General features: G+C 39.0%; 2 protein-coding genes across 15 annotated transcripts in view; one reads left to right on the top strand and one right to left on the bottom strand.

Moving 5' to 3' along the window:
* The window catches only part of LOC106521998 (KAT8 regulatory NSL complex subunit 1), a gene marked incomplete at its 5' end in the record, with an annotated part of 38,278 nt that extends 32,445 nt beyond the window's left edge, over positions 1–5,833 (top strand). The window contains 7 exon segments of the mRNA XM_014014816.1: positions 380–571; positions 942–1,096; positions 1,178–1,299; positions 1,376–1,433; positions 3,251–3,363; positions 3,432–3,684; positions 5,193–5,833. Of these exon segments, the coding sequence (XP_013870270.1) occupies positions 380–571; positions 942–1,096; positions 1,178–1,299; positions 1,376–1,433; positions 3,251–3,363; positions 3,432–3,684; positions 5,193–5,396 (1,097 nt within the window). The 3' untranslated portion in view covers positions 5,397–5,833.
* Positions 5,834–6,578: 745 nt separating this feature from the next.
* Positions 6,579–27,272, bottom strand: part of mapta (microtubule-associated protein tau a) — a 33,332-nt gene continuing 12,638 nt past the window's right edge. For 4 of the 14 annotated variants that reach the window (XM_014014802.1, XM_014014803.1, XM_014014804.1 and 1 more), the window contains exons 3-15: positions 24,438–24,527; positions 23,879–23,968; positions 21,585–21,605; positions 19,454–19,482; positions 17,212–17,352; positions 16,981–17,029; positions 16,430–16,686; positions 15,886–15,978; positions 15,187–15,279; positions 13,193–13,285; positions 12,044–12,125; positions 11,481–11,587; positions 6,579–9,429 (exon numbers count right to left, since the gene is read on the bottom strand). In XM_014014802.1, coding sequence (XP_013870256.1) covers positions 9,232–9,429; positions 11,481–11,587; positions 12,044–12,125; positions 13,193–13,285; positions 15,187–15,279; positions 15,886–15,978; positions 16,430–16,686; positions 16,981–17,029; positions 17,212–17,352; positions 19,454–19,482; positions 21,585–21,605; positions 23,879–23,968; positions 24,438–24,527 — 1,343 coding nt within the window. In that variant the 3' untranslated portion in view covers positions 6,579–9,231. Of the gene's footprint in view, positions 9,430–10,981; positions 11,127–11,480; positions 11,588–12,043; positions 12,126–13,192; positions 13,286–15,186; positions 15,280–15,885; positions 15,979–16,429; positions 16,687–16,980; positions 17,030–17,211; positions 17,353–19,453; positions 19,483–21,584; positions 21,606–23,878; positions 23,969–24,437; positions 24,528–27,272 lie in introns of all 14 variants that reach the window. The other 10 variants (XM_014014807.1, XM_014014806.1, XM_014014809.1 and 7 more) reach the window with 10 other exon arrangements.

The raw sequence follows: 27,272 nt of genomic DNA, 5'->3' as shown, positions 1-27,272 counted from the left end.
GTCTGACTGGTTCTGATGGTCTGTCTGTGTGGTTCTGATGATATGTCTGTGTGGTTCTGATGGTCTGTCTGTGTGGTTCTGATGGTCTGTCTGTGTGGTTCTGATGGTCTGACTGGTTCTGATGGTCTGTCTGTGTGGTTCTGATGATATGTCTGTGTGGTTCTGATGGTCTGTCTGTGTGGTTCTGATGGTCTGTCTGTGTGGTTCCGATGATCAGACTGGTTCTGATGATCTGTCTGTGTGGTTCTGATGATCTGTCTTTGTGGTTCTGATGATCTGTCTGTGTGGTTCTGATGATCTGTCTTTGTGGTTCTGATGATCTGTCTGTGTGGTTCTGATGGTCGTCTGACTGTGTGGTTCTGATGGTCCGTTGTTGCAGGGCTCAGTCACTATAAGAACCGGGTCGACAAGCAGAGGTCTGTTGATGGCGGTGTTCTGAGCGGGGCCCGACTGGACAACCAGGGCGGCTGCAAGACRGAGCGTCTCCACGGGCTCTCCGGCCCGTTAGGACCCTACGACAAGAACTACAGCCGCAAGAGGACGAGGGAGCCGTCGCTGGACCGGTCCGACAGTGAGTTCTGTAGACCAGTGGTCCTCAGTCCTGGTCCTAGAGGACCAGTATCTTCCATGTTTTAGAGGCGGGTCAAAGTCTTGGTCAGTTTCACAAGCGTACAAACCTCATGCAGGGGGCGGGGCCAAGGATTGAGTTTTTTTTACATTGTCATTTCCTGGTTAAATCAACAGGCACTGTGGGAAATGTAGTTTTTGTTTAATTCTGGCTTTAAAGCAACTTATTTTTACGACTTCGAAGCTCTTGCGAGTCACCGTACATAAACTGATGTGGCGGGCCACGTTTGGCCCACAGGCCTTGAATTTGACACATGCTGTACTCTAGTCAGAACCAAGCGGTTCTTTAAATCTGCTGGTTCTGGGTCCTCCAGCTTCACCCAAACTGTTCCTGGACTCGAGCAGCCCCTGCAGCACGCTGCCCAACCTGCACCCGTCGCTCCACAGTCCTCTGACCCGCCAGCTGTCCACCTCCTCCGAGAACTCCACGCCGCTCGGGCCCGGCAGCCAGTGCATCTCCAGCACACCGGTAAGGGTCCGATGCCCGGCCCGGCCCGACTCGGGTTTCGTGTTACGCGAGTTCAAACAGTTTTCATTTGTCCTCCTGCAGCACCCAATCAAACGCCGGCGAGGTGAGAGCTCCTTCGACATCAACAACATCGTCATCCCCATGTCTGTCGCGGCCACCACCCGGGTGGAGAAACTGCAGTACAAAGAGATCCTCACACCCAGGTCAGAACCAGAACCAGGTCCAGGTCCAGTTTCTCACCTCAGGGTCTGAACCCGAACTTGTTTTTGTTTTCGTCAGCTGGAGATCGGTGGATATTTTCTCTCAGCCAATCACTGAAGAGGAGAACGAACGAGAGGCGAGTCCACTTCCTGTTTGTCTCTCAGCTTAATTAATCAATTAACTCAATTTATTGTTTTAATAAGAAATAAAATAAAAATGAGCCTTAATAGTTTTAACATTTTACAGAATGAGGAAACGGCGACACCTGGTGGTTAAAATGTAAACACCTATTATTTAAAAAATACAGTCTGGAATATTTACATTTATTTTAGTTGTTAATTTTTAAATCATGGGCTATTTTAATAAAAATGTAATTGATTTAAAATATTTAACATGTCTGATTTTATGACGATTCCTGATTTTAACTCATTCTTCTAGTCTTGAGTTTTCTTTATTTCTTTTCTTGGTTTGTTTACAACAAAAAGACAAACTTAAACTAATGGAAGTGTTTTTTAAAGGAACATTTCAACAAAATACTTGACATATTTTACAACATTTATTAGTTAAAGTTGTTTTTAGATTTCAGGTTTGTTTATTTTAAGGATTTCAGGGTCTCCGTGGGGTTATAAAAACTATTAAAAGGTAGTAAATAAGCAAAAATTAAAGCCATTAAAAGGTAATAAACGCCATCTGACGAGGTATTAATTTTTAAAGAACTAGTGCACTTTCGCTATGCTGGAATCTGATGCGCTGCGTGGAAAACAGATTTAACAAACATTTCTCTGGGCCTATCTGAGATGCAGCTTTAACTTTAGACAGGCYTACTAGCCAATCAGAAATAGTATGGGGGCGGGACTTAAGTGTCTCTAGTAGCAGAAGTTGGAGCGGTGTTTTAAATAAAATATATTTGTCAGGACACGTCTGAAAAAGGACATTCTCTATGAAGAAGTCAGATTTATGTTTGTAGATAAATATGAGCTAATTTAAATCCTACACTGTGTTAAAGTATTAAATAATAAATTATTTATTTGGTATCATACATTATGTAAATGTAATACAGGATCACATGACACAATTTACAGTTCTCACGTAGATTCTGTTGATTTTGTTTGTTTAGTAAGTTTTTATTTTCAATCGTAGTTTTTAATTGAAAKAATTTTTAGCTACAAGAAAGTTTATAAATTGTGATTTTTAGACATAAAAACATCTTATTTACGTTGATGCTTGGTGATAAAAGTTGACACAGGAAGGGTGATTTTGCAGGTTTTTTTATTTTAAAGGTGATTTTTGAAAGTTATTACAGATAACCCTCTGCTCAGTATGAAAAAATTGAAAAAATTTTTTTAAAAGAAGTTGATTGATGAATCTTTTACAGTTTTTCTTTAGTAGTAAATGCTGGTATTGTCAATGTAAACGCAGATAAAAGATGGTGGTTGTGAGGGTAAAACTGTAGCGGTGGTCGGGTTCATTCTCATGTTCGACAAAAGTTTTAACACACGTTTAAAAACAGACACACACAGATGTTATTTACAGGATGGTTGTGTGACATCAGGGTATTTTGGCTCTGTGTTCCTGGGACGTGTGGGAGCAGACGACCTGTTTCTGATAGCGCTGCTCTTCCTACACATAATAATGAAAACATATTTTGTCTTGAATTTAGGGTTAAATAACAAATAATTGTATATAAATCAGTGTTTCATTAAGGCAAAGAAATAAATATGTATTCAGTAACTGTAATAGGTTGAAGCCGCTACAGTAAAAACTATACTGTAGTAAAGTACTACTAGTAGTAAAATCTTTAAAAAGTTGTGTTGGTATTAAAAACATTGGGATGTGTTAAAAAGTATTAAAAAGTATCAAATTTAACTTGAGAATCTCTGAATACACCCTGGATTTAAAGTGTGAATCTGGAGTCAGTCCACCTTAAATTGAAGTGTTTATGTGKACCTGCAGGTGGAGGACCTCACAGACGCAGCCTTCATCCAGCTCCATCAGCCCTACGAGGACCAGGAGCGGTCTCGTTGGACCTGGATGGCCCTGGCTCCGGCTAAGAGGAGGGGCAGCAGGTGAGTCCCGGTCCACCTCCTGGGCCGGCTGCTCCTGCAGGTCCGACTCTAAAGCCCACGTCTTTCAGGTCCTACAAGTCTGTGGACGGGAGGACCACCCCCCTGCTTTGTGGGACCAACCCTCCCACCCCGCAGCCCGCCTCCCCGGACCCGGGCCACTGCCCCTCGCTGCACGACTACAGCCACGTGCCGTCGCCCATGAGCCCGGCGAGCCCCGACGCCTCGTCCAACCCCCACACGCCCTGCTCCAGGGACTCCCACAGACTGCTGTCCAACGAGGACACCAGGTGTTCCACACCGGACTTCACCTTCGAGGAGCGGGTTTGTACATCCAAAGTAATAATGGTAACTCTGGAAGTAATGCCGTGTGTGTGTGTGTGTGTGTGTGTGTGTGTTTGTGTTTGTGTGTGTGTGTGATTTAGCAGTGGCGTTAGGTCATATGTAGCTAATGTTCTATCACCATGTTTATCTTTGGCGCTAACATGAAGCTAACAGGTTAAATCTTAGGGAAACCTTCAGCAGCTCTGCTCTCATCTCTATTTTCATTTTCAGGCTGAAGCTTCAGTGGATTTAGAAGATATTGAGCTGAAACTTGGTGTGATGTTAGTAAAAATAACTGCCTACAAGCTCATGATCCTAGAAAGGTTTTCAAGTTTTGTTCTTTGCTGTAAGAAAAATAAAAAGATTTTAATACCACTGATAGAAAACGTAAACCTGAGAAGAAACTGAAACTGAGAAAACCCTGAATTCATCTTAACCTCTTGAGTTAAACCTTTTTTTTTCCCGTTTCTATTTTAACTTCTTTTAGTTGAGCCTGGACATGTTTTTTTTTAAAATCAAAATAAAGCTAAGAATCTTGGCTAAAAGCTCATGGAAACTATTTTTACATTCACCAAACAGTTCAAACGTCAAGCAGTTGAATCAGGAAGTAAAACTGTACAAAATGACGTCATTGCAAATCTGTAAAGGAAATATTTTGACATTATTTTTTAAAAAACAAATCAAGGGAGGTGCCTAAATGTTAAGTGTGTTAAAAGGTTTTTTCACTTGATTTTGAGTGAATATGGTCCAACTGAAGTCAAATATACCGTATTTATTCATGTATAAAACGATCATTTTTTGAGCTTAAAAAACAACAAAAAAAATCAAATTATCAACCYGTGTAATACTTTAAACACACACTTTATGGATGATTTTTAGTGTTAAATTTCTAGTATTATACATGAATAAAAGCAGTAATTTCTCATTATTTTATACATATGGTGACAAATAAATGTTTGGATAATTTTTCAAAAGAACAAACATTCAATAACAAGTCTTTTAAGCCAGGTAAGAAAAAATAAATAACTTTTGGATGTAGAAACTTAAAATTTCTTAGCATTTATTAATGAACCATCATGGTCTGTCCTGTGCAGAATGACAAAACACTAAAATGTTTGTTCATTAAAACCTCTGTAACTTTGCTCCAGTTCATTTTAGCAGCATGAATCTTTGCACAGGTGATGTCCACAAGTGGTTTAATGATTTCCAAGTTTTAACCTGATTATTATGGTTTTAAGTGTGTTTATATAAACTGTATAATAAAAAAAATGAGAAATGAGAGTGAAAAAAAATTAAAATATTATGTTCCATCCTTAATATCTGTAAAACCACAGCAGCTGTTTTAATACTGACACTTCTAATAAAAAGTGTTATCTTTATTTTGAGTTAATAAAAGCTGAGATTCACTCAGTGACATTTCAGATGGGATTTTAAGCAAAATAAACTTKAAGAAAACTCCTTGGGGCTGAAGAGGTTAAATTCTTTAATTCCTGCTCTCTGTGTTTCAGACGGTGGCGCCCTGGGAGCGCCGCAGCTTCCCCCTGCTGGAGGACCCGGCCCCGGAGCCCGAGGCCGACCCCGTCATCAGGCCCAGGATCCGCAGCATCTCCGGTTGCCGAGCGACGGCTTACGGCCGCCTGGACTCRGACGACTTGGAGCTGCCCTGCGACGACGACGGCGGGCCCAAAGTCAAGGGCTCCGCCCACCGGTGAGCGACGGGCCCCCGGCCCCGCCCACCGACGGGTGACGGACAGCTCCTCTGTGGCATTAACAAGCAGAACCTCAAAGCTGAAGATATAAAATGGGTTCCTGTTGTTTGATATTCAAACATCAGTCTAATTCTTTCACAGTTTTTAGTGAACATTATGGAGATAGCCTTTCCCTTCACTTGTTTTTGTCACAAAGAAAAAAAGATAAATGTAATAAAAAAAAAGGTATAAAACAATATAAAAAGAGTTCTGTAGTAGGCTAAACAATGTACATGGGGGCTTTGTGGTGTTTCATACGTGGCGTGTACACTCGTAGCGCACTATGTAGCGGACTCCTCAAAAATATGGCCAAAGGGTGTTTTCTATAGTTTGCTTGTAAATCCCCATGTACATTTTTAGTGGAGTGACACAAAACAAAAAAGAGAGAAGAAAAAAAAAAAACAAAAACAAAAAAAACAAAGCCCTCTCCTGCTCCTCCTCATCCAGGTACATCTGAGACGTGGTTCCCTCCTCCACCACTAGAGGTCGCTTGAATCCCCTGAGCACTTCTAACTGCCAAGTCTAGTTTTGCTTTGTTTGTTTTCCATTCCTGACATGTTTGTTTTTCTTCCTGTTCGTTCGGTAATATTTTCATTTTAAAATCATTCCTCTGGTCTCCTGTTCGGCTCGGTTCAGAAAGCTTTTTTTTTTTTTTTTGAGCACTTGCCTGGCAGAAAGCTGCTGCATGCCGAGAAATAAGATTTAGTCTGATCACAATAATCCCAGCTGATTTCACTTGTTTGCTGTAAATCAACTCTTCCTGCCCTTTTTTTTTGTTTTCTTTCTCTACAAACATAAAAAATGTAGCAGCTCTGTTAGAAGCTCAGGTTTTTTTCCCCCTCCCCTCCAAAACTTCTGTTCGCATTTATTTTCTGTTCTGTGTAATCTCACTCTGACCCCGCCCCCTCCACTTTAAATCGCTATGCAAAAAATGAAAAACAAAACAAAAAAACATCCTGTTTTCCATCACAGCCATTCAGTCACTGTTTTCTTTTTGTAGTTCCAGATGTCGATGTTCGATTGTTGCAGCAGTTAACCTAATCAAACAGCTGAGTTGTTTTCTTTTTTGTAAATAGTACTATTAAAAACATTTATGTTTAACTTGACACCGTGGTTCCTGCCTCAGTTATTGACGGACTCGGGAGGTGAGACTTTGTAGCGTTTATTTCAAATACACACAAACAGCAACGAGAATCATCAAACCAGTTATTGATAAATGGCACGATAACGAGAACAATCACGTTTGCACATCTGTACAGCCTCAAAACTTAAAAGTGTTACTTCCTGTCTACAGCTTGTTTGTTCCTGTGATGAACTAAAGAACTCAGCATGCAGGTAACCCTTAACGTCGGCACACACACCCCCCCTGAAGTAAATCCAGGGAAACACGAGGACGTCACTTAGTGAAGGGAGGCAACAAGCAGACGGTTCCCTCATGCAAGAAGTGAAAATCACCACGTCTGAGTTCTGATGGGATCGAATGGAAGCGGAAAACACAAGATGGAGTTTCAGCTGCATAATTCTGACAAATGTGGAGCTACACTGGGGCCATAAAGTTTGTTTAAAAAAATAAACATTCAAAACTGAAAAAAAWWTTTTTTTTTATTATATAAAACATTGGCTTGCCATAAATTGAAACTTATGTGATACAATGACCTGCTATAATTATGAATTGTATGCTACAATGGCCTGCCATAAATTAAATTATAACAGCATGTCTTGAGTAAACTAACAGCCTGCCATCCAATTTCATGATAAAATGACCTGCCATATMTTGTAGGACACAATGGTCCATCATACCTTAATTATCTACCACAACAGTAAGCCACACCTACTCAATTATATGATTGAAGTAAATTTGAACTTTTTTCAGTTCTAAATATATATTTTTAACTAACTTCAGGCCCAGTTTAGCTCCACACAACCATCTTTTTCCAAAAAAAAAAAAAAAAAATCAGCCCAAATCTAATAAAATCCTTCCTGCTCGGTTCGTTTCCACATCCATGTTTGAGTACCTAGAGGGTTGTTTAAATGAAATTTTCCTCCTCGCGAGTCGAGCTTTCGTAAGCGTCCAGTAGGAGCTGTAAAGAATAAAGAACACTGACAGTAGCAGGCACAATACAAATGTTTCTTCATATCAAATACATATCATATATCCACAGAAGACGATTAGAAAACGGGCCCAAACCAACTTCCTGTTTAACTGTTTTTTTTTTAAAGCAACGCACAAGAGCACCGAGAAAACAAATACTGTGATTTATTTAGTTCTTGAGGTTGGAGAATAGTAAAGTAAATCAATGAGTTTACTAGCATCCCCAGGCTAGTCACTAGCATCAGTATGCTAATCATTAGCAAGCTCAGGAAAAGTGAATATTCTTTCTGTACTTTTCGATCGTTAGCATCTTATTAACTTTAGGCATTTGTTTTTAAGCCATCCAGTAGGCTAACTGTAATTTTAACACCTGGTTAGCTCTCGTCTGGCCTTATTTAGCTGATCACAAATATGTTTATGCTAACAATTAGCATTAGCTTAAGCATTGCTAATGATAATTCAAAAAAATGTAAGTATAACTAAAAGTTTTAGATAAAACCTAGAACCTGATTCCTTGTTAGCATGCTTATGCTAGCCATGTAAATAGTTATTCTTTGCTAGGCAGGTAATAAGATTTTGATTAGAAGTGAACATACACAAGTATTGGCATTTAGCTAATCAGCCTTATGCAGGCTGATAATTAGCATCTCCACATTAGCATTTTTATGCTAACAGTAGAGATTTGCCATCGAAAGGTTATTAGCTTCTAACATTGTCCAATTGGTCTTTATCATAAATGCATTTGATCACTTTACGTTACAATGTTAGCATTACAATGCTAACACATGGTGTCTTTAGCCTAGGCTAGTCGATAGCATTTAGCCAACATCCCTACACTAAAATGCCAAATGATGAGCTAACAGAAAAAATATCCAGGATTTTAGCAAGAAGTGTTAAGAGCATCTCAGCACTACTTGTTAGCTTTCTGACATTAGCACCGTTACTTTAGGTTAGCCTGTGTGTGGTTAGCTAACGGAAGAATCGAGAAATTAGCATTTAAAATTTAAATATGATATAAAATCTATTAAACCGTTGTGGTGTTTAATTTTATTTAAATATARCAAACATTAAAACAAGCTAACAGTGACTCATGATGTGTTGTGATTGAAGAGTGACTAACCCAGGGATGACTGTGACCAGTGAGGGTCTGGGTGAGCTCACAGCGGCTCCTCGGTGCTCTGATTTCAGCTGAGGTCAGCGGCTGCAGCTGGAGGAGCAGCAGCATGAAGCAAAAACAGCAGCGACGTCTCAAAGCACTTWTTTTTCCTGCTTTAACAGGAAATTTGCTACTTTTCTTTAAGCYGTTTTCTACCTAAACCCCCCTCACCAGACCCTGAAACTGTTCCTTCAAACCGTCTGCACTGTTCGGTATTTAAATACAAAATAAATTAACTTAGCGGACACCCAGCAAAGGTTAATCCTAAAGGGTTTACAGTCTGTGAGAGGAGACAAAGTCATATTTACCAGGATTTGTTGATTTCTGCTTGAACTCTGAAACGGTCACTACAAAAGGTTCAAAGCTTCTGAGTAGAGAGAAAAATCAATACATTTTAGCTTATTTGTTTTTTTTTTTTCTTCTTTACGAGCTCTAATATTAAAAAGGTTAGTGGATAAACGGTGACGGGAAGCTGGAGGAAATAAAAAGTCCAGTGAAAAGAAGGAGGAAGGCGTCACGACTCCTCCGTGTGGTCGTGGGCGGGGCTGCGTTCACAAGCCCTGCTTGGCCAGGGAGGCGGACACCTGGTCGGCCAGCGTGGACAGCTGCGGAGAGTCGGCCATGTTGATGCTGCCGGAGGACGACACGGTGCTCAGCTGGTGCGGGGACTCGTCCAGGGAGACGATCTCGGCGCCGTGGTCGGTGCGGGCCTTGGCCGTCTCACGGAAACTCAGCTTGTGGCTCTCGATCTGCGGTCGGACCGGAGAAACAGTCAGTGAAATGGTTTTATTTTGCAGATTAGCATTAGCTACGGTTTGCTATCTTTAAATCCCACTAGGTTAAAGTGACTGTGATGTCAAATATTTTCAATAAATGCATTTTTGAAAAKATGTCATTGACAAAATATTGCAAAAGAAATTTCACGTAGCTGAGATGAACAGTTGTTGAGATATTTGCCTGTGAAGTAACAGGAAGTGATGTCAAAGGGGAATGTCTGAATGTGAACAGAGTGGTGCTACAACAGCTAAAAAACAGACTGTAGAGAAGAATCTGATGTTTCTTAAGGTTATTTTTAGTCACTATCAGAGATGAAGAGTGAGAGTTCAAATAAGATCGTTTTAATAAACAAAGGTCAGAGAGTTTTCTTTGTTAAAGAGTTCCTCTTTGATGTCACTTCCTGTTTCACTTTGGCTGAGACAAGTTCAAAAGAAAATATGCCAGTTAAAGGACAAAACGGGTTAAATCGTGTCTATTATTACAAGTTTCTTAACTATAAAGATGTTTTCTTTGACTTTGTATTTGAAGGCGTGTCAAACAGTTTCATTCTTAGCATTTACCTTTTATTTTAGTAAAAACTCGATTTATCTTTCAGCTCTGTTAACTTTAACTACAGTTTTACTCATTTTACCTTCTAACAAAAGTTTAACTCTTAGCATTTAACTACAACTTGGCTAAATTTAACTTYTTGCTACAGTTTTGCTACATTTAGCTGATTTCTTTGATTTTGTCTTTTACAAATGGTTTTAGTTTAGGATTTGCCATGATTTTTACTAATTTTAGCTGTGGTTATGCAAATTTTATTCCTTATCTACAATTTTGCTACTTTTAGCTGTGGTTTTGCTACATTTAGCTTTTGCTAAATTAGGCTTTTAGCTACAGTTTTAGTTTTTACTACAATTTTACATTCTCACAACAGTTTAACTCAGCCTTTAACTACTACTACTACTACTACTACTACTACTACTACTACTACTACTACTACTACTACTACTACTACTACTACTACTACTACCAGTACTACTACTACTACTACTAATAATAATAATCCATTTGGAGAAGTCTGCTTCATATTCTCTGAGTAAAGAACGCGCTCCAGCCTTTAACTACTACTACTACTACTACTACTACTACTACTACTACTACTACTACTACTACTACTACTACTACTACTACTACTACTACCACTACATTTAGGTTTTGTCTTTATTTTGGACCATTTTGCATTTTTAGCTATGGTTTAGAAAATCTTACCTTCTAGATTCTGTTTTGCTACAATTTTAAGTTTTCAGGGATGATTTAGCTATGCTAGCTTTTAGCTGAGGTTTAGGTATATTTAACTTCAACTACAGTTTTGCTCATTTTACAGTGTAACTCTTAGTATTTACCTACAATGTTGCTAAAAGTCACTTTTAGCTACTGTTTTGCTGATTTCAGCTTCTGATGTGTTTGTTTTACTTTAATATTTAATTCAAAGTAGCTAAAACATGGAGCTTCGGCTCTGCGAGGCGAGCAGATACTTACAGGAGTCCTCAGTCTTTATGAGGGGGTTCGTCAGGACGGGTGAGATGGGTGCTGAGGGGACGGTCTGAGGTGACTGAGGGGGGGAGACAACGGGGGAGGTGATGGACGGGCTGCCCGAGACGCTCCCCTCGGCGTCTCTCTGCCGCTGCAGAGGAGCCGCGCCCAAAAGAAACGAGGCAAAAACAAAACAAAAACAAACAGGATGGATCCAACAGAAAAACAAAAAGAAATGAAACTAACATGAAAACTTGATGAAATTAAAAAGGGAACTGGATGAAGATGGAGGGAGGACGAAAGATAAGAAGCGGTGAAGCTGAAGACCTGCCTGGTCTTACTGCCCAGGTAAGTCCACCTTGATATGGCTTCATAAAACACGTTTTTTTTWAAATCTTTTGAGGTTTCATTTATTGATCTCGTTCAGTTTTTGAGTTCTTCCGTGTTTTTCTTTGGATTTGACCAAAACGACTCAGAACCTGCGGTGAGATCCAGATGTTTTTACCTTTTTCTGTCCGCCTCCAGGAACGTGGCCGATGTTGTCCATGGAGCCGACTTTAGACTGAACCTTAAACTCTATCTTCTCATTTTTGATCTCAATGTTTCCACCGCCTGAAAGAAGAAGAGGAGGAGGTCTGACATCATGAGSAGCAGAGGTGGAGGAAACCATTGAGAGACATATTTTGGAGCCATTTTAGCAGCTCAAGCTAATGTTTTAATACGTTCAATCCTGGATTAATCTGGGATTATCCCTCTCTGCGTGTCCAGAGCTGCTCGGATTAAAACCGAAGCATCTTCAGAACAGGTCTGTTGGTGTTTAGACTTTAGAATGTTTCRGTTGTCTTGGTGGATTTTGATACAACCGAGCTCCGCCTCCACGTGGGCGTGGCCAATTTGAGGCCACCTCCCCTCATCCAGTCAGTTTGTGAATTATCTGTTTTTTTTGTTTTTTTAGGTATAGTCCTCAATAAATCTAGACAACTATATAAAAAAAAACTCTTTAAAATCTGTAAATTTTGAGTTTAAAGATTTTGCAACAGCAAAACCTTTTTTTTCCTGTTTCTTCACCTGGTTTGTGGCGAATGTTGTCCTTCGATCCACATTTGGCCTGAACGTTGCTCAGATCGATCTTTTTGTGCACAATCTGGACCTGCAGACGAGACAAAACCAAAAACAGAACATTTTATTGAACAGTGGGGGTAAAACTGATTAAATCAATTATTTTAAACTCTGGTCTCTGTGGGTGGTTATTAGTCTTTTAAAAAAACAACAGACCGATAAAAACCCAACATGAGGAGACAAACTGGATTAGACAGACTCAGAACCAGATTATTAGAGCTGCAACAAAAAAAGATGAATATTTAGTGATTAAAAGCTGCAGGTTTTGTTTAWTAGAAATAAAAACTAAGAGTCAGATTGGAGCGTAAAGCTGTGGGACTGAAGTGRCCTCATCTCCTGCTGGATTGTGTGGAAACACAAAACGCTCTGAGCTCGTTTGGAGACAGAGAAGCTTTGTTCGTCTTTTAAACAATTAGTTCACTTTATTCTAACGATTCTCCGCTGACTGAAGCAAAAATGACTACATCACAAAAACAACCACTCCTATGCGCCTCGGGCCAGGCAGAGGTGGGCGGAGCCAACRTGGTAGTCACAGAGCTGGAAGAGTCGGTGCGTGAACCGATGAGGAGGTTGTAAGAAGTACAGCAGATTTCGCCTACATCTTATTAACTTCTGGAGACAATCTGATTCAAAATGGCCGCCACAGCTAACCAACATGGTGGTTTCTCAGACACTAAGTTTAGTGTGGTAGTAGCTGAGAGACTTTCCCAACATTAGTAACATAAGGTTTGAGTTTGATCAAAACAGCTAAAACGTTGTCATCAACTGGTGCTGAAATGCATTCCTTCAAAGCAAGGCCTTCAGTTTAAAACAACACAGAGCTGATGMATGCTGGTTCTGGGATCCATTTGGGTCACAGTCAAGCCGACAGATTTAACAGGATTATCAGGATTATGTTCGATCATGAGCATTTAGGGGAAAAAAAAAAAACACGCAGGAAGGAAAAGTTTGGGTCAGTAGCAGAGAAAATGCTCATGACTCCATAAGTCCCAAGATAAAACAATCAGGTGTTAAAGTTCTGGGATTATCCGGGTCAGAACGGGTTCAAACAGGAGGTTTCCTGCTCCGTCAGGACCATGCTCCATTTGTTTTACTCACATTTCCACCACCGGGAACGTGTTTGATATTATCTTTGGAGCCGCAGCGGGACTGCACGCTGCTTAAATCCAACTTCTGATCAAGAATTTGAACCTGGAGTTTGTTTATGGGGAGAAAAAAAAAACGTCAAAGCTGGAGGAAAAGACACCAAGAAGAGGACCGAGGAGGAGAAATGTGACCCATCRCATCAAATCAATGAGTTATGGTGATCAGGAAGACAAATCAAGCCATAAAAACTCAAGATATCAGAATGTAGCTTAAAAACCAGGAATCTGAAAATGTGCTGAAATCATTTTGACTTAAACCTGTTTGATGCCATGAGTCACAAATAATCTTCAACAAGGAGCTCTAACCAGGAGGATTAAAACAACAGAAATGAAAGATTTACTGTCAATTCATAATTTTAAGGTTTTATTTTAAATTCAGAGCCACAAAATAGAACATTTAGCAAACGCACTCCACAGAAACTGCCTGATTAAAGGTTTCTAATGTCATGATGATGTCACCACTTCGGACGCATCATCATCTGGTTCTGTCCKCCAGGCTCTAATCCCACCTGTCTGATTGTAGTTTGAATGTTTCTGTAAATGGAATAACCTGGTCGTCTCGTGGTGTACCGCAGGGTTCTGTTCTGAGACCTAACAGTTCAGGAATGTACGATGTATTCTTTACGCCGATGATATCCAGCTCTACTGTTCTAACGTTGCAACTGAAACTCAGATAAAACTCTCTGATTGCTGCTCCTGAAAATTAAACAGTTTGTTGGTGTTTTAGGGTCTCTTTAGTCTAGCCTCAGTAAATTTAATGTTATTTTGATTCTGCCATGTCCRTAAAACAACTACAGTAGAAACTGTTGCCTCCTCAGCAGCAGCTCAAAATTGAGAAGTTTATTGTTTAAAAGTGAAGCTGAGAAGATGTGTTGTAACAGCTTATTCACAGATTTCAACTAGAGAATTTGCATTTCCAATGAAAATCCAGTGAAAATGCTGATTGCTGAAAGATTTTTGCTTAAAGCTGCAAAAGAAGCTGAAAATGTTTAATAACAAATCTGTTAATGTGAGTTAAATTTGAACAGTTGATGTTTGCTGAAAGAAGGCAAAAAAAGTGAAAAATAAGAAAATAGCAAAAAATGTGTTAAAAAGAGCTGAAAAGAGCCGAAACAAGTTGCATTTAGCAGACAGATGGTAAAAGTACAGTAAAAAGCTCAAATTAGCAGAAAACAAGAAAGGAAGAAGTACAAAAAAGTGGCAGTTTGCAATAAAATATCAAAACAAAGCTAAAAATAGCTACAAAAAAGGGCCAAAATTAGCACAAAGAACCAAACAGAGCATATGTTTGCTGAATTAAAAAGTAAGAAGCTGAAATTACTGTAAAAAGCTATAGCAGAAATCAGCTAAAATCATCTTAAATAAATAAAACTGCTAAAATTAGATTAAAAAAAACTAAAATAACCACAAAAAGAGAAGGTGAACTTTGCAGAATAGCAGAAATTATCTGAAACAAAGCTGAAATATAAATAAAAAGCTAAAATTAGCAGAAGAACTAGCTAAAAAAAATGCTAAAAACTAGCACAAAGAAGAAGAACCAGAGTGAAGGGTAAAAAGCGCACAAAAGATTTCCAAACATTTTGAAGGCTTTTAAGGATGTTGAAAACAGATCCATTAATTTTCAATGAGGAAAAAGTGGTCAAAGAAGCTAAATAACTGAAATAAAATATAATATAGTATAAGTTGTCGAAATAACAAAGGTCATAGCTGTCACGGCATTAATGAGATTTGATACATGAACTGGAACAAGTAAAGTGCTGAAAAACGTAAGGAAGAAAAATTGATCATCTCAATAGAGTGAGCTTTTCAAAATTACTTTTATAAAAGAGAAATGTTAAATTGTTTAAAAGTAAGACCATTTCAAGGTTAAAAGTTCATATGAGGCATTTCATGTTCAGTTCTGTCGTCACTTTTCTTTACTGATCATAAAAAAGGTTGACGTCTCACCTTTCCTCCACCTGGTTTGTGCTTTAAGTTGTCTTTAGACCCACAGCGGGCCTGGACGCTSGACAGGTCCAGCTTCTTATCCAGGATTTGGACCTGAAAAAGGYCAGAACAGAAAGAAAAATCTCAACGAGAGCAGCTGTGGAAAGAGATCGACCCAAACGGAGAAGAAGGAGAAAGTTAAAAGGGTTTAAAGTTAAATTAAATCACTGAATTAAAGCTGCCATCTGTAACTCCTCATGTTTGTTTTTGATGCTTTTGGATCAAATCATTTAAACAGTGTTTGGTTTTAAATCAGCAGCAGGAAAAGTGAAAGAGAAAAATTATTTTATCATTCAAAATCTTTTTAGTTTTAAATTTGTTTTTCAGTTTCAAAAAACTTTTTTTGAACAAACTTTATGGCTCCAAATGAGCTCCACAGAAAACCTCTGAACTCCTAACATTACCAACAAAATCTATCAGCAGATTCCTGATGTAAACAAACCAAAAACACCCGATTTATCAGGGTGATGCTTCTGATATTTAATTTATCTGTTTCTTTTTATTTCAAAGAATTAAAATGTTACAGATGCCATATTTAAAGGAACATGTTTAACTCTACAGACATGTCTGTGTGATTCTGTCGTCTCAGCCCGTGTCTTATTGTAATAACTGCAGAGAAACTCAAGAGTCAAGCGTTGAGTTTATCCCTCAGTTACTCACATTGCCTCCACCGGGTACATGTTTGATATTGCCTTTGGAGCCACACTTAGACTGCACAGTACTAAAGTCCAACTTCTGATCAAGGATTTGTACCTGGAAGAATGAAAATGTCAGCTTTCAGACGTGGCGCGTGAAAAGAAACGGCTGTCGTGTAGCAGTGGTTTGTTTCAGCAGCATGCAGGCTGAGGACGGAGATTTCTTTAAGACTTTTTATTGATCTGTAATGTTTGTTACCAGATAAACTGAATGGAGGATGGGGAGAAAAGAAAAACAGCTGAAGCTTTAAAAAAATTAAAAGAGTAAAATGGAGTTATTATTCTGTTGTTTAAACATGGAGCGATTTTAAATAAACGAGATGAAAAACTGAATATCAGAATAAAAACGTCTTTCAAAAAGACATCTCTTAAAGATTCTGAATGAATAATTCAAATAATGTTAAAAAGAAATAATAAAAACAATAAATTTAAATAGAATAAAAGAAYAATGTTAGTTTTTTTTTTTTAATAAATCAGCCACATAGAGCAGTAATCCTGTCTCAAGTTACCTTCCCGCCTCCAGGCTGGTGTTTAATGTTGTCTGTGGAGCCGATCTTGGACCTGACGTTCTTCAGGTCGGGCATCGGAGCGGCGGCGGCGGCGGCGGCCACCAGAGGAGCCGGCGAACGGGTCTTCAGCGAGCTGGGAGACTTGGGAGTGGAGCGGACGACCGCCACCTTCTTCACTTTGTTGGCCTCGGAGGCAGAGACCGCCTGGCTGCCGGGGGATTTGGGCGTTCCGGGGCTGCTCTGTCCGCTTCGAGCATCTTAAAAATAAAAACAGAAAAATTGGAAATGAGGAGGAGCTCTATTAAGAAGGAAATAAAACACGATCTAACTGTCAGCACTACCAGCTTAAAGCGGACCACGTTTGATCCAAAAGGACCAGACTGTGGCGTTCATGCGAGGCAGGAAGCGTTCTTAAATCTACTCTTTTTTTTTTTACCTCTATCATTTTTGGGAGTAGGGGGTTTCTTGGCACAAACTGTACATAAAAATACAACACATCATAAGAGATGCTGAATGTAAGAGTATCAACTGTGGTGCTGTTGGTTTATTACCTGGTTGAGTTCTGGCTGAAGTTTTGGCTCCTTGAGGTTTCGCTGCAGCCTGAAAATCACAGCAGAGACCATGTTTGAGCTTTAGAAAGACGATTATTTAAAAATACAACAGGTTTGTTTGGGTGAGAGGAAAAAACGAAGACTTAAAACAGAAAATGTCAGTTGAATTTGTCTGAGTAAGCAGGTGTTTGAGGAAACGGATCACCGAGCCGCCGTCGGGCCGGTACTTACTCCRGGCCGCCTCGCCCCCGGGCTGAGGGTTTTAACAGGAATGGAGCTGTGGCCGTTTCGGGACGAGGCGGGTGTTTTGTTGCTCTTGGTGACAATGGGTGATGTTTTGGGGGAAGAGGGCGGTGAGGTGGTGGTTTGAGGCTTTTGTCATAAGAAGAAAAACGAATGAAAAACAAAACTTCAAATAAAAAGATGTCAAACAGAAGATTAACAAATTAAAGATGGTAAAAAATAATAAATGAATGACTCATAAGGACAGTTCTGGTGTATTACAACTCTGGTCATGGTATTTTTTTTTTTTTGGGGAGATTCGAGTTTATTTAGTCTAGCAACCAATTAGAAATGGAGACTATTCAAAAAATTAATTCATCGTTCCATTTTCAACCTCTTATTTAAAAGGTGGGTCATTTAAGCAACAGGTTAAAGAAAAAACAACTCTCTTCTGACRTGGCGTTCCCAGGCCAAAGAGGAAATAATCCCTCCAGTGAGTTCTGGATTTGCCTCCTTGTTGTCTTCCAATCTTTCAATGACCAGCAGCAGTGGCTAACCCTAACCCAGCATACTTCACTTGAGATGACCTGTCCAGACTGCTGCCTCAGATAGAGTTGGACAAAATCGTAAYAAGTGCAATTAATGGTCAGAAAAACTGTCAGATTAATAATTAGCACTTGGGGATAGCTGTGATTAGTGACTTATAGAAGTCACTGTGGTGCAGAGCTAACATACAGCTAACAAAAAGCTAATGCTAACATAGASCTAACACTAAAAGCTTGGTTATAGTCACACTTGTGAGTGTTGCACAGGGCTCCTGTGTCGGCGCGTGGACCTGAGAAAGTTTTGTAGGTGTTTATAACAGGGTTCCCACATCTTGGTCAACATCAAATTTTTTCAAGGACTTTCCAGTACCAATTTCCTCAAATTAAAGAACCACGCGCAACGGCAATTACCTACCGCAGAATGTTACCAATAAACAGGTTTAATATCATGTAAATTCAATGAAAAACTGAACAACATAGAAGTTGTTGAGTCAGAAACAATGACGTCAGTTTACCGTAATCCTGAGTTATCYACCGCAACAAATGTTTTAAATTTAATTTTATAATTTATCTTTATAAAAGATGATGAAAATCAGTCGCGTGAATAGAGAATTTCAATCCCCAAAAAACATTCAATGACTTTCAAGGACAAATGTAATTTTTGACTGTTTTCACAAACTTTCCAGGGCCTTGAAATATTTTTTCAAATTCACAAACTTTCAAGGATTTCAAGGACCTGTGGGAACCATGTTATAAATGCTGGGGCAATATTCTCTGAAAGGACATGTCGCAGTACACTTCATAACTTGTGGGAATGTTGTAAAATGAAGAGGAAATGCTTGATGGGCAAACAAATTATTTGAACGCACGGCGCACACTGTATTCCATGCATCTATAAACTATAATACATACATACTATAAACTATAAACCTAGCTTAACGCAAAGCAAAYGCTAATGCTAAGCTACATTAATGTTAACACAATGAAGACCTAACAAAACATGCAGCGCTAACGCAAAGCTAATGCTAACACTATGAACTTGTATAATCATCTGAAACTMTGCGATAAACCGGAGTACGAGGAAAGCTAGAAAACGTGGACTGAGGSAACGTCGGCTACAAGAAACTTTCCTCCAGCKAATGGTGGAAACAAATCTACTCAACTGGGAATCTGTGACGCRCTCAGTCAATCTGCCCWTTATGAGCAGCAAAATAAGKGCTGGACGAAGATAACATGAGGCAGCTGAAATGACGATTTTTAAGCACAATTAATTTTACAACACGTTAACTGATTTATATTAATCAATATTGGATGAATGCCACAATTAATCGTGTTAAATTTTCTTGTCAATCTCGCTCAACCGCAGCCTTAGACTCAACCTTGTGCACACTGGCCGTCATGGTTGGAAGGCGCCAACAAAACCCCATCGCCTATAAACAACAGAGACCCTRAAATTCCCAAACCAGACCCTGTTTGGACCATGATGGGAGACAAGGGACAGCCCTGGTGGAGTCCAACCACTTCCTGTTTTGGCTCTACGGGAACCATATAGTCCCCTAAAAGTGACCCCAGAACTCCAGGAGTAAACCTTCCCTCAGAGGCGGAGAACAATAATGTATTTTGATGTTTTTCTTCTTTTGTTCTTACAGAAGCCAAAGTTTTAATAAACCAGAATTATCCTCAAACAACATCGCGGTAATAATTACCTTCTCTCCAKTATTTGTCTTTGCTTGAGCTACAAAAGAAAACAGATCATGTGACTCAAACTTTTARCATCTGTAGTTATTGTTTCACATCCAACCAGGTGCAGGTAAACATTCCGTGCTCCTACAAACATCACCATAAATAAAACAGTAAACAGATGAGAGCATGCAACACGGCATATCTCACATGTCGGGCTGCAACGTCAGCAGAAAGGTCAGAGATGGAACAAAAAGCTAAAGTGAGGGGGGAAGAGGACAACAAGCTCCTCGCATCAAAGTTAGGCATCCGTAGAAATAATTTGGAGGAAGAGTGCTGCGTAACTGAAAGACAAAGCCGCGTCATAAATCAAAGGAGTGGGAGGAGTTAACTGAACTGAAGGGGGCGGGGTCTGACAGCAAACAGACCTTTGAAAACAGCCACCGGCACCAGAGACTTTCTGGCAGCCGAGCTCTGGGAGGGAGATTCCTGGGGCTCGGCGGGGGACTGAGAGGCTCTGCTCCCCTTCTGGTTAGAAATGTCAGGATCTGAATCGCCGTCCTTGTGTAACGATGAGTCACCTCTGCTTTCGGCCTCCGGCTCACKTGGCTGTTTGGTAAAAAGGCGATCCTCCTCAGAAATGTGTGTTGGCAGGAGATCTTCTGAATCAAAGCGAGACTGTGATGGGCTTTGTTTCTGAGGACTCTGCTGTGCATTTTTGCTTTGAGAGTCACTGCAGAAATGTGAATTTTCTCCATCAGCAGTTGGATCTTTAGTTTGCTCCTCCCTCTGATTGACCCACAAGCTTCTGTCTTCGATGGAGGTCAGGTCTTCCAAAGCCGTGCTGCGGACTAAAGCCGTCCCAGACGGATTGCTGGTCTCAGCCAAACACTCGGCGGCRTCGAGGCTTATTGCCCTCTGAGAATCTGCAGCTCTGGTCAGCTCAGGACTCCCACCGCCGGCCTCCGTCTCCGACCTGCAGCCGAGGTCTTCGGAGGTCCACTGAGAGTCGCTCAGCCTCTTCCCAGACTCCCCCGCTGCACTGCTTCCTGGGTCCGGAGAACCGGCCGCAAACTCACAGTGGTCTTCATCACCGTGCCCCACTAATTTGATTTAAAGAGCAGATTATTGAGATTCACAGCACTTGTTTTCCACCTCCCCTTTAAAAACATAAAAATCTAATTCAAAATTAAAGAAAGTAATGAGGAAAACAAAAGAGATGAGTAAAAACTGAGATGCAACAACARACAATGTGATGGAAACTCCACATAACATGCTCTAATGTTGTTTCTGGCAGTTAAAATAAAGGAAATGTTTAAAAATACAGAGGAGCTTCAGAAAACAGTTACTTGTGAAGAACAATGGGAATTTATATTTACCAAGATGCTATAGTATTTTAAGATAAAGGCTAACATACTGGTGGCTAACACGCTAATATATTTATCAGATAAAAGACTAACACACTGGTGGCTAACATGCTAATGTATTTTCAGATAAAGGCTAACATACTGGTGGCTAACATGCTAATGTATTTTCAGATAAAGGCTAACATACTGGTGGCTAACATGCTAATGTATTTTCAGATAAAAGGCTAACATACTGGTGGCTAACATGCTAATGTATTTTCAGATAAAAGACTAACACACTGGTGGCTAACATGTTTGTATTTATCAGATAAAACCACTAACATACTGGTAAATAGCATACTAATGTATTTTCATATAAAAGGCTAACATACTGATGGCTAACATGCTAATGTATTTTCAGATAAAAGGCTAACATACTGGTGGCTAACATGCTAATATATTTATCAGATAAAAGGCTAACATACTGGTGTATTTTCATATAAAATGCTCACATACTTGTGGCTGCTATGCTAATGTTATGCGACAATGATGACAGCTCCACAGAGGCCTGCAATAATATTAATCTATTTTATGTTTCTGGCAGTTAAAATGAATCAAAATCTTACAAAGCACTGAGGAGCTTCAGAAAACAGACATTCTCTGCCTCAGTTACTGAGGAAGAAACAGGAAATGATGCTATATAATAAAACTCAAACCCATCTGGGCTGGTTCTGTCCTAAACGGTTTCACACAAGCCTTCTGTAAAAAYTAAATACTGTAAGAGCAATCAATAGAGGCAGTAAAAGCCTACCTGTTGAAGATGGTCCTCCTGCTGCTTATTGATGACAGATGATAAAAAAACAAGAGATGTAATTAGTTTTTGTCATTCATGAACGATTATTGCCTCATAAAGAAATCAATAAGCACACAACAGCATGTCTTCAGTTAATGCAGAAAAGCCCACAGCCACAACCTGTTAGATAAATAAATATTTCAAAAATAAAAAAGGTAAATAAGCAAAATAAACAAATTCTCAGGCAGTGTAAAACTCTGGACCATATTCTGTCTGGTGTTTAACTTCTTCCTGGACTTTCCCGCCACACAGAAACATCCATCTGTATAACAGATGACACACCAGTCCTAAATCTGCCAGCAGTTTGGACACTTTTGTTGTTCTAAAATAAGCACCATGTACAGTAACCATCTTTGAACTYGGTTGCTATTTTAGTCTGTTTATAATTTAGTTGCAGCTCAGTTTGAAGCGGCGTCACAGTCGGCATGAAAAAGAAATAAAACCCAAGCCAAAAAAAAATCCTAAAAAAATCAAACAAAAAAAATTAAAAACAGAGAAACTGAACGTTTTCATTCATGATGCTGAAAGAAACAGATAATAAGCTCATTTTTCAACAGAGGTGGGCAGCAAGCAGCTTTGTTTAAAGTATTTAAACACCTTGAGAAATACACCGACTTGCTTTCTTTCTGGTCTGAGATTTTTTAATTCCACTCTCAAGTTGGTACAATAAATAAAAATGTGMCTAATTAAATCATGGGAACTAATGTCTGAAAAATAAATTTAATAAGTATTTAAAAGGTCAAAGTGCTCAATGCAAACCGCTAAAGGACAGCTTACAAATTGGATAAAGGTTTTACACCTTTAAAGAATTATTTATTGCTTAAGATCACTATAAATAAAAACCTGTTATCTTCTGCTGCTAACCTAACATTAACAGTCTGAATGACTTGAGTGTAAATGTTTTAGTAGCTAATGGGCTAATGTACTGACAGCTGAAAAGATAATGTTTTGACAGCTAACATKCTTGGTGACAGACAGGCTAATGTACTGTAAGAATATTGGCTGCTAACAAGAATGTTTTAACTACTAACAAAATAATGGCTTGGTAGTTAATAAGCTAACGTTTTGAGGGGTTTTTTTTGGCTATCAAGAAAATGTTTTGCTACCAACGGGGTAATGCATTGGCTGCCATTAAGCTAATGTATGCCTAGATAATGGCATCTAACTAGTCAATATACTGTATAAGTAACAAACAGGTTAATGTAACGGCAGCTACTAAACCAATGTATYGATGGCTAAAAAGATCATGTTTTAGCAGCTTGCATGCTAAAGTGTTAGTGGCTAACTGGCTACAGTGTTGGCAAATAAAAGGCTAAAAAACTAGTGGCAAACATACTAATATATAGGCAGTTAACATGCTAATGTGCTAGTGGCTAACTGGCTACAGTGTTGGCAAATAAAAGGCTAACAAACAAGTGGAAAATATGCTAATATATGGACAGATAAGCTAATTTACAGGTGAATTATAAGGCAGACAATAAGCTAATTGAGTGATGCTAACATGCTAATTTCTGGGCAGATAACAGGCTATTGTACTAGTGGCGAACATGCTAATATATGGGCAGATAACAGAATAATGTATTGGCAAACATGCTAAAATATGGACAAATAACAGGCTACTGCACTAGTGGCTAACATGCTAATTTTAAGCCAGATAAGCTAATTGAGTGAKTACTAACATGCTAATTTATAGGCAGATAATGGGCTAATGTACTAATAGCAAACATGCTAAYATATGAACAGATAAGCTAATTTACAGGTGGCTAACATGCCAATTATAAGRCAGATAATWAGCTAATTGACTGATGGCTAACATGCTAATTTCTGKGCATATAACATGCTAATATACTAGTGGCGAACATGCAAATAAATTGACAGATAAACTAATGAACTAGTAGCTAACATGGTAATGTATTGGCAGATAAAAGGATAATGTAAAAGTGTTAACAGACTAATGTTTTGCCAGATAAAAGACTGAGACAAAAGTGCTAATGTGTTTGCAGAAATAAAGCTAACATGCTAAAATAAGGGCAGTTAACAGACTGAAATCCAAGTGCTAATTGGCTTATGTTTTGACAGATAACAATATAATGTACATGTGGCTAACATGTTAATATAATGGCAGCGGTCTTCAATTCTCAGCAACAAAGCAAATAAGTGTATTTCCAGAGTTGTAATAATTATAATAATAAAGAAGAACTGATGAAAGCACAAGCAGCTGAAGAAAAGGAGCGCGGCGGATGGAGGCGTACCAACTTCCCCCTTGTCTTCGCTCGAGGAGCTCTCTCTTTCTGAGAGCTCAGAGACAACTGCAGCTCCTCCTCCTGCTGCTGAAGCTTCTGCTGCAGGATAAACGAGTGTCAGCACTTTTTAAAATTAAAACTATAAAGCTGTGTAACGTTGCTCGGGTTTGCTCAATCATCACATTCTGCTGCAACAAACGGCCATTTTTATCAAAAACATTTCTTCTCTCTTATTGTTTTAGACAAGGTGAGTCTTTATTTGTGTTCAAAACATGCTTTACCCAGAGAGAAGCACAKAATAGTGTAATATTTATAGCTTGTGTGAAACAGTGACTCATCGTGCATTTAGTCTGTCTCTTGGGAACAGCACAGCAGAGCAGCTTAAAGCAGGAAAACAAAACATTAAAATGTGTGTTATTGTTGGGGGGGAAAGCAGCTTTTCTCTCTACAAAAAAGAAAAAGACTTTTTTAAAATAAAAGAAAGAATTAAGCAACAATTTGCAGACAAAGTGAAGCAGGCGAAATAAAGACTGAGCGTATTTTAAGCATCGGGCTGAGGGCGGCGTACCAGGCAGCGCCTCTTCATCACATCGATCGTTCTCCGGCTGAGAAAGTTCAGAAACAGATTTCACAGAGTTTTCATGGACGCCTTTGTCTTCTGTGAATTAAAAGGTAAACCTGAGGTCAAACATCATCAAAACAAACAGAGGAAGGAAAAAAGAAGAGTAAAACGCCAACTGTACAAGCTGAAGCTGAAAACAGAAATCCACAATTAAAAACGTTTAATCAGATTAAATGAAATATTTTTAGATTACAGTTCAATTCTTACATAAACAATGAATAAGTATCTGTTTGTAAATATTCTGTTGAAAAACAAAAAACATTGCCTGAAACGTTATTTAATAACTACGATTTATCTTGAATTAATCAAGTAACAACTGGATTTGCAGCTCTTATAATTATGTCAACGTCTATTTATCAAATAAAAATGATCTTACTTTGAAAATACGATAAAAGTCTGAGATTGTAATGAAAATTTAAGACATTAAACTAATTAGTTAGTAAATTATAAAACTAAAAACACGATTAGTAAGTATTTTAACATACAGAGTGGTAACTGGAATTTTTTTCTTATTTTGCCTTATTGYTTATCTTCATTACTTGTGATCTTCTGTTTTAAAATTGACTTTTTTAAAAAATCTTAGTTTATTTTTATTTACCTTTCCCATAACAAAATACCTTTTAATTTTAACAGAATGGTCTTATAAGGCACTTGTTTTTATTTTTATTTGTTCAGCACGTTAGAGTTTCACTTGTGTGAATAAATCATCAGCTATAAAAAAAAGWGTTACTTGCATAAATGTCAGCTGTTTTTGAAGAGTTGAAAAGGTAAGATGAGAAACTATGGCTGTGTCCAAAACGACAGGCCGGGTCCTCCGGAGGACCCAGACTACCCGGTCTCGGCAGGCCGGGTCCTTGGTAGACCGGGAAGACCGGAAAAAAAGAGGCTGTGAATTTGGACGGTCTAGCCTCCTCCCTTACCCGGGCGTACGTCTTGTCACCTAGCAACTGTGACGACGCTAAACAAGCAAACTTAAATCAAAAYTAGAAAAATATCAATACATTAGCATTATTAATATCACAAAACTATAAAATTAACTTAAAAGTATAATTTGGAGAACTAATTGACCCGCTGTAGGTTCATGTTTATTTCGCGTTTTTTATGACGAAAAAATAATATTTAAAAACATGTCCATACAAATGATAAAAGTATTAGAATTACCACCGCTAATTTTTTTTAATTTTTATATCACCATATTTTTATTTAAAACGTATTCTTTTCTCTCGCTTCGTCCGCCATTACTAGCATAAAAAAATCTCCGGTCGGGCCGCAATGCATTATGGGATATGCTGGGCCGGGAAGGATCCATCAGACCTGTCCTTCGATTCAGACCAAAAGAAGGACGTATTTGTCGGACGCATCGGAGGAGTCTTCCGTTTTGGACATCCTTCGTCGCGGCGCTGTGACGTATGCGGCCGACAAATTCGACCTTCGGAGGACCCGTCCTGCCGTTTTGGACACAGCCTATGACTGATGAAAGCTATAGGTTTTGAAAATAAAAAAAAGGTATGGATTTGTAATTACACGACTAAAAGCATCAGGAAGACTCTACAAAAATACAGGGAAAAAAAAGCAACCTTTAGAGAAATCGTCAACAACTACAYCTCAGACCTACAAACACGTTCAGGCTACATCTCCTACAGAATGATGAGATACTCACTTTGACGGCTCATTAAACAGCTGTTTACCTCTGTCGGCTGCTTCCTGTTCCAACAGGAAGTGAGGGGAAGAGCAAACGGGGAGAACGACTGAACTAACGAGGGCTGCAAACTGGGAAAYGCTAAACTACGAACTAATTGGGCATTTGATTATTTTAGGGTAATTTTAAAAAAAGGAGAGAGAGAGAGAGAGAGAAAGAAAACACATTTCTGCACAGCTTGAAACTGATCATTGGAAACAAGATGACCAGTTTGCTCATATTACCATTGATATACATGAASTGGACGTCGCTAGCTGGTTCTAGCTATACCGACAAGCACAGGAGCTGTTATGAACCTGTCAATTAGGACTGAGYGGTGTATGTGACAGACGGTAGAAACTGACCCTCTACCGTCCTGTCATCAGTTACGTCATCACACCTGTGTCAACATGGCTGCGAGTGCAGAGAAAACTGAGCAGGAGTTAGAAATACAGCGTTTTAAAACACGTATCCTCAAAGTTCCCCCTCCCGCTGTATAAAAATTACGTCGTGTCGCGGGATCATTTCCTCCCTCCCGCTGCACGTCGCGCAGAGCGAAGCTTTAACAAAGTTTCTTCACACCCAAGTTGTCGGAGAAAAAAAAATGTTTTTTATGTTTTGTTAGCCACAGAGATGATGAAACAAGATGGACGTTCGTTCAGTCATAAATCCATCTTGATAATGAAACAGTCGCTTCTCCTCTGATGATGAAAATGATGAAGATGAGAGYGCAGCAGATGATAAGTTCAGCAGGCAGAAGCTCATTGTATGGCAGGCCAATATTACAATTATTTGGCTTTACCACACTTACATTCCAGTTATATGAAATAGTTTTATGACAGGACTATGTGCAGCTTAAGGTCCTGTCACACTATAATATTTTAGGCAACTTATGCCAACTTAGAATATTTTATGTCTAAATGACTAGGCAAAAAATTCATATCACAATATACATTATGATGAGTGGCTGTAACGATGTATATCACGATATAAAACTTATAATAGAAAATAAATAAATCACACATTAATTGAGTGGAATAAATATGTATAGGTAAAAAAATTTAGACCTTAAAATCTCCTTTTTTAAGGGAGATCTATATATA

Source organism: Austrofundulus limnaeus, unplaced genomic scaffold (assembly GCF_001266775.1).
Source record: "Austrofundulus limnaeus strain Quisiro unplaced genomic scaffold, Austrofundulus_limnaeus-1.0 Scaffold119, whole genome shotgun sequence".
NCBI lineage: Eukaryota > Metazoa > Chordata > Actinopteri > Cyprinodontiformes > Rivulidae > Austrofundulus > Austrofundulus limnaeus.
Note: the sequence above shows the minus strand (reverse complement) of the source record. Positions and strands in the feature narration are given on the sequence as shown.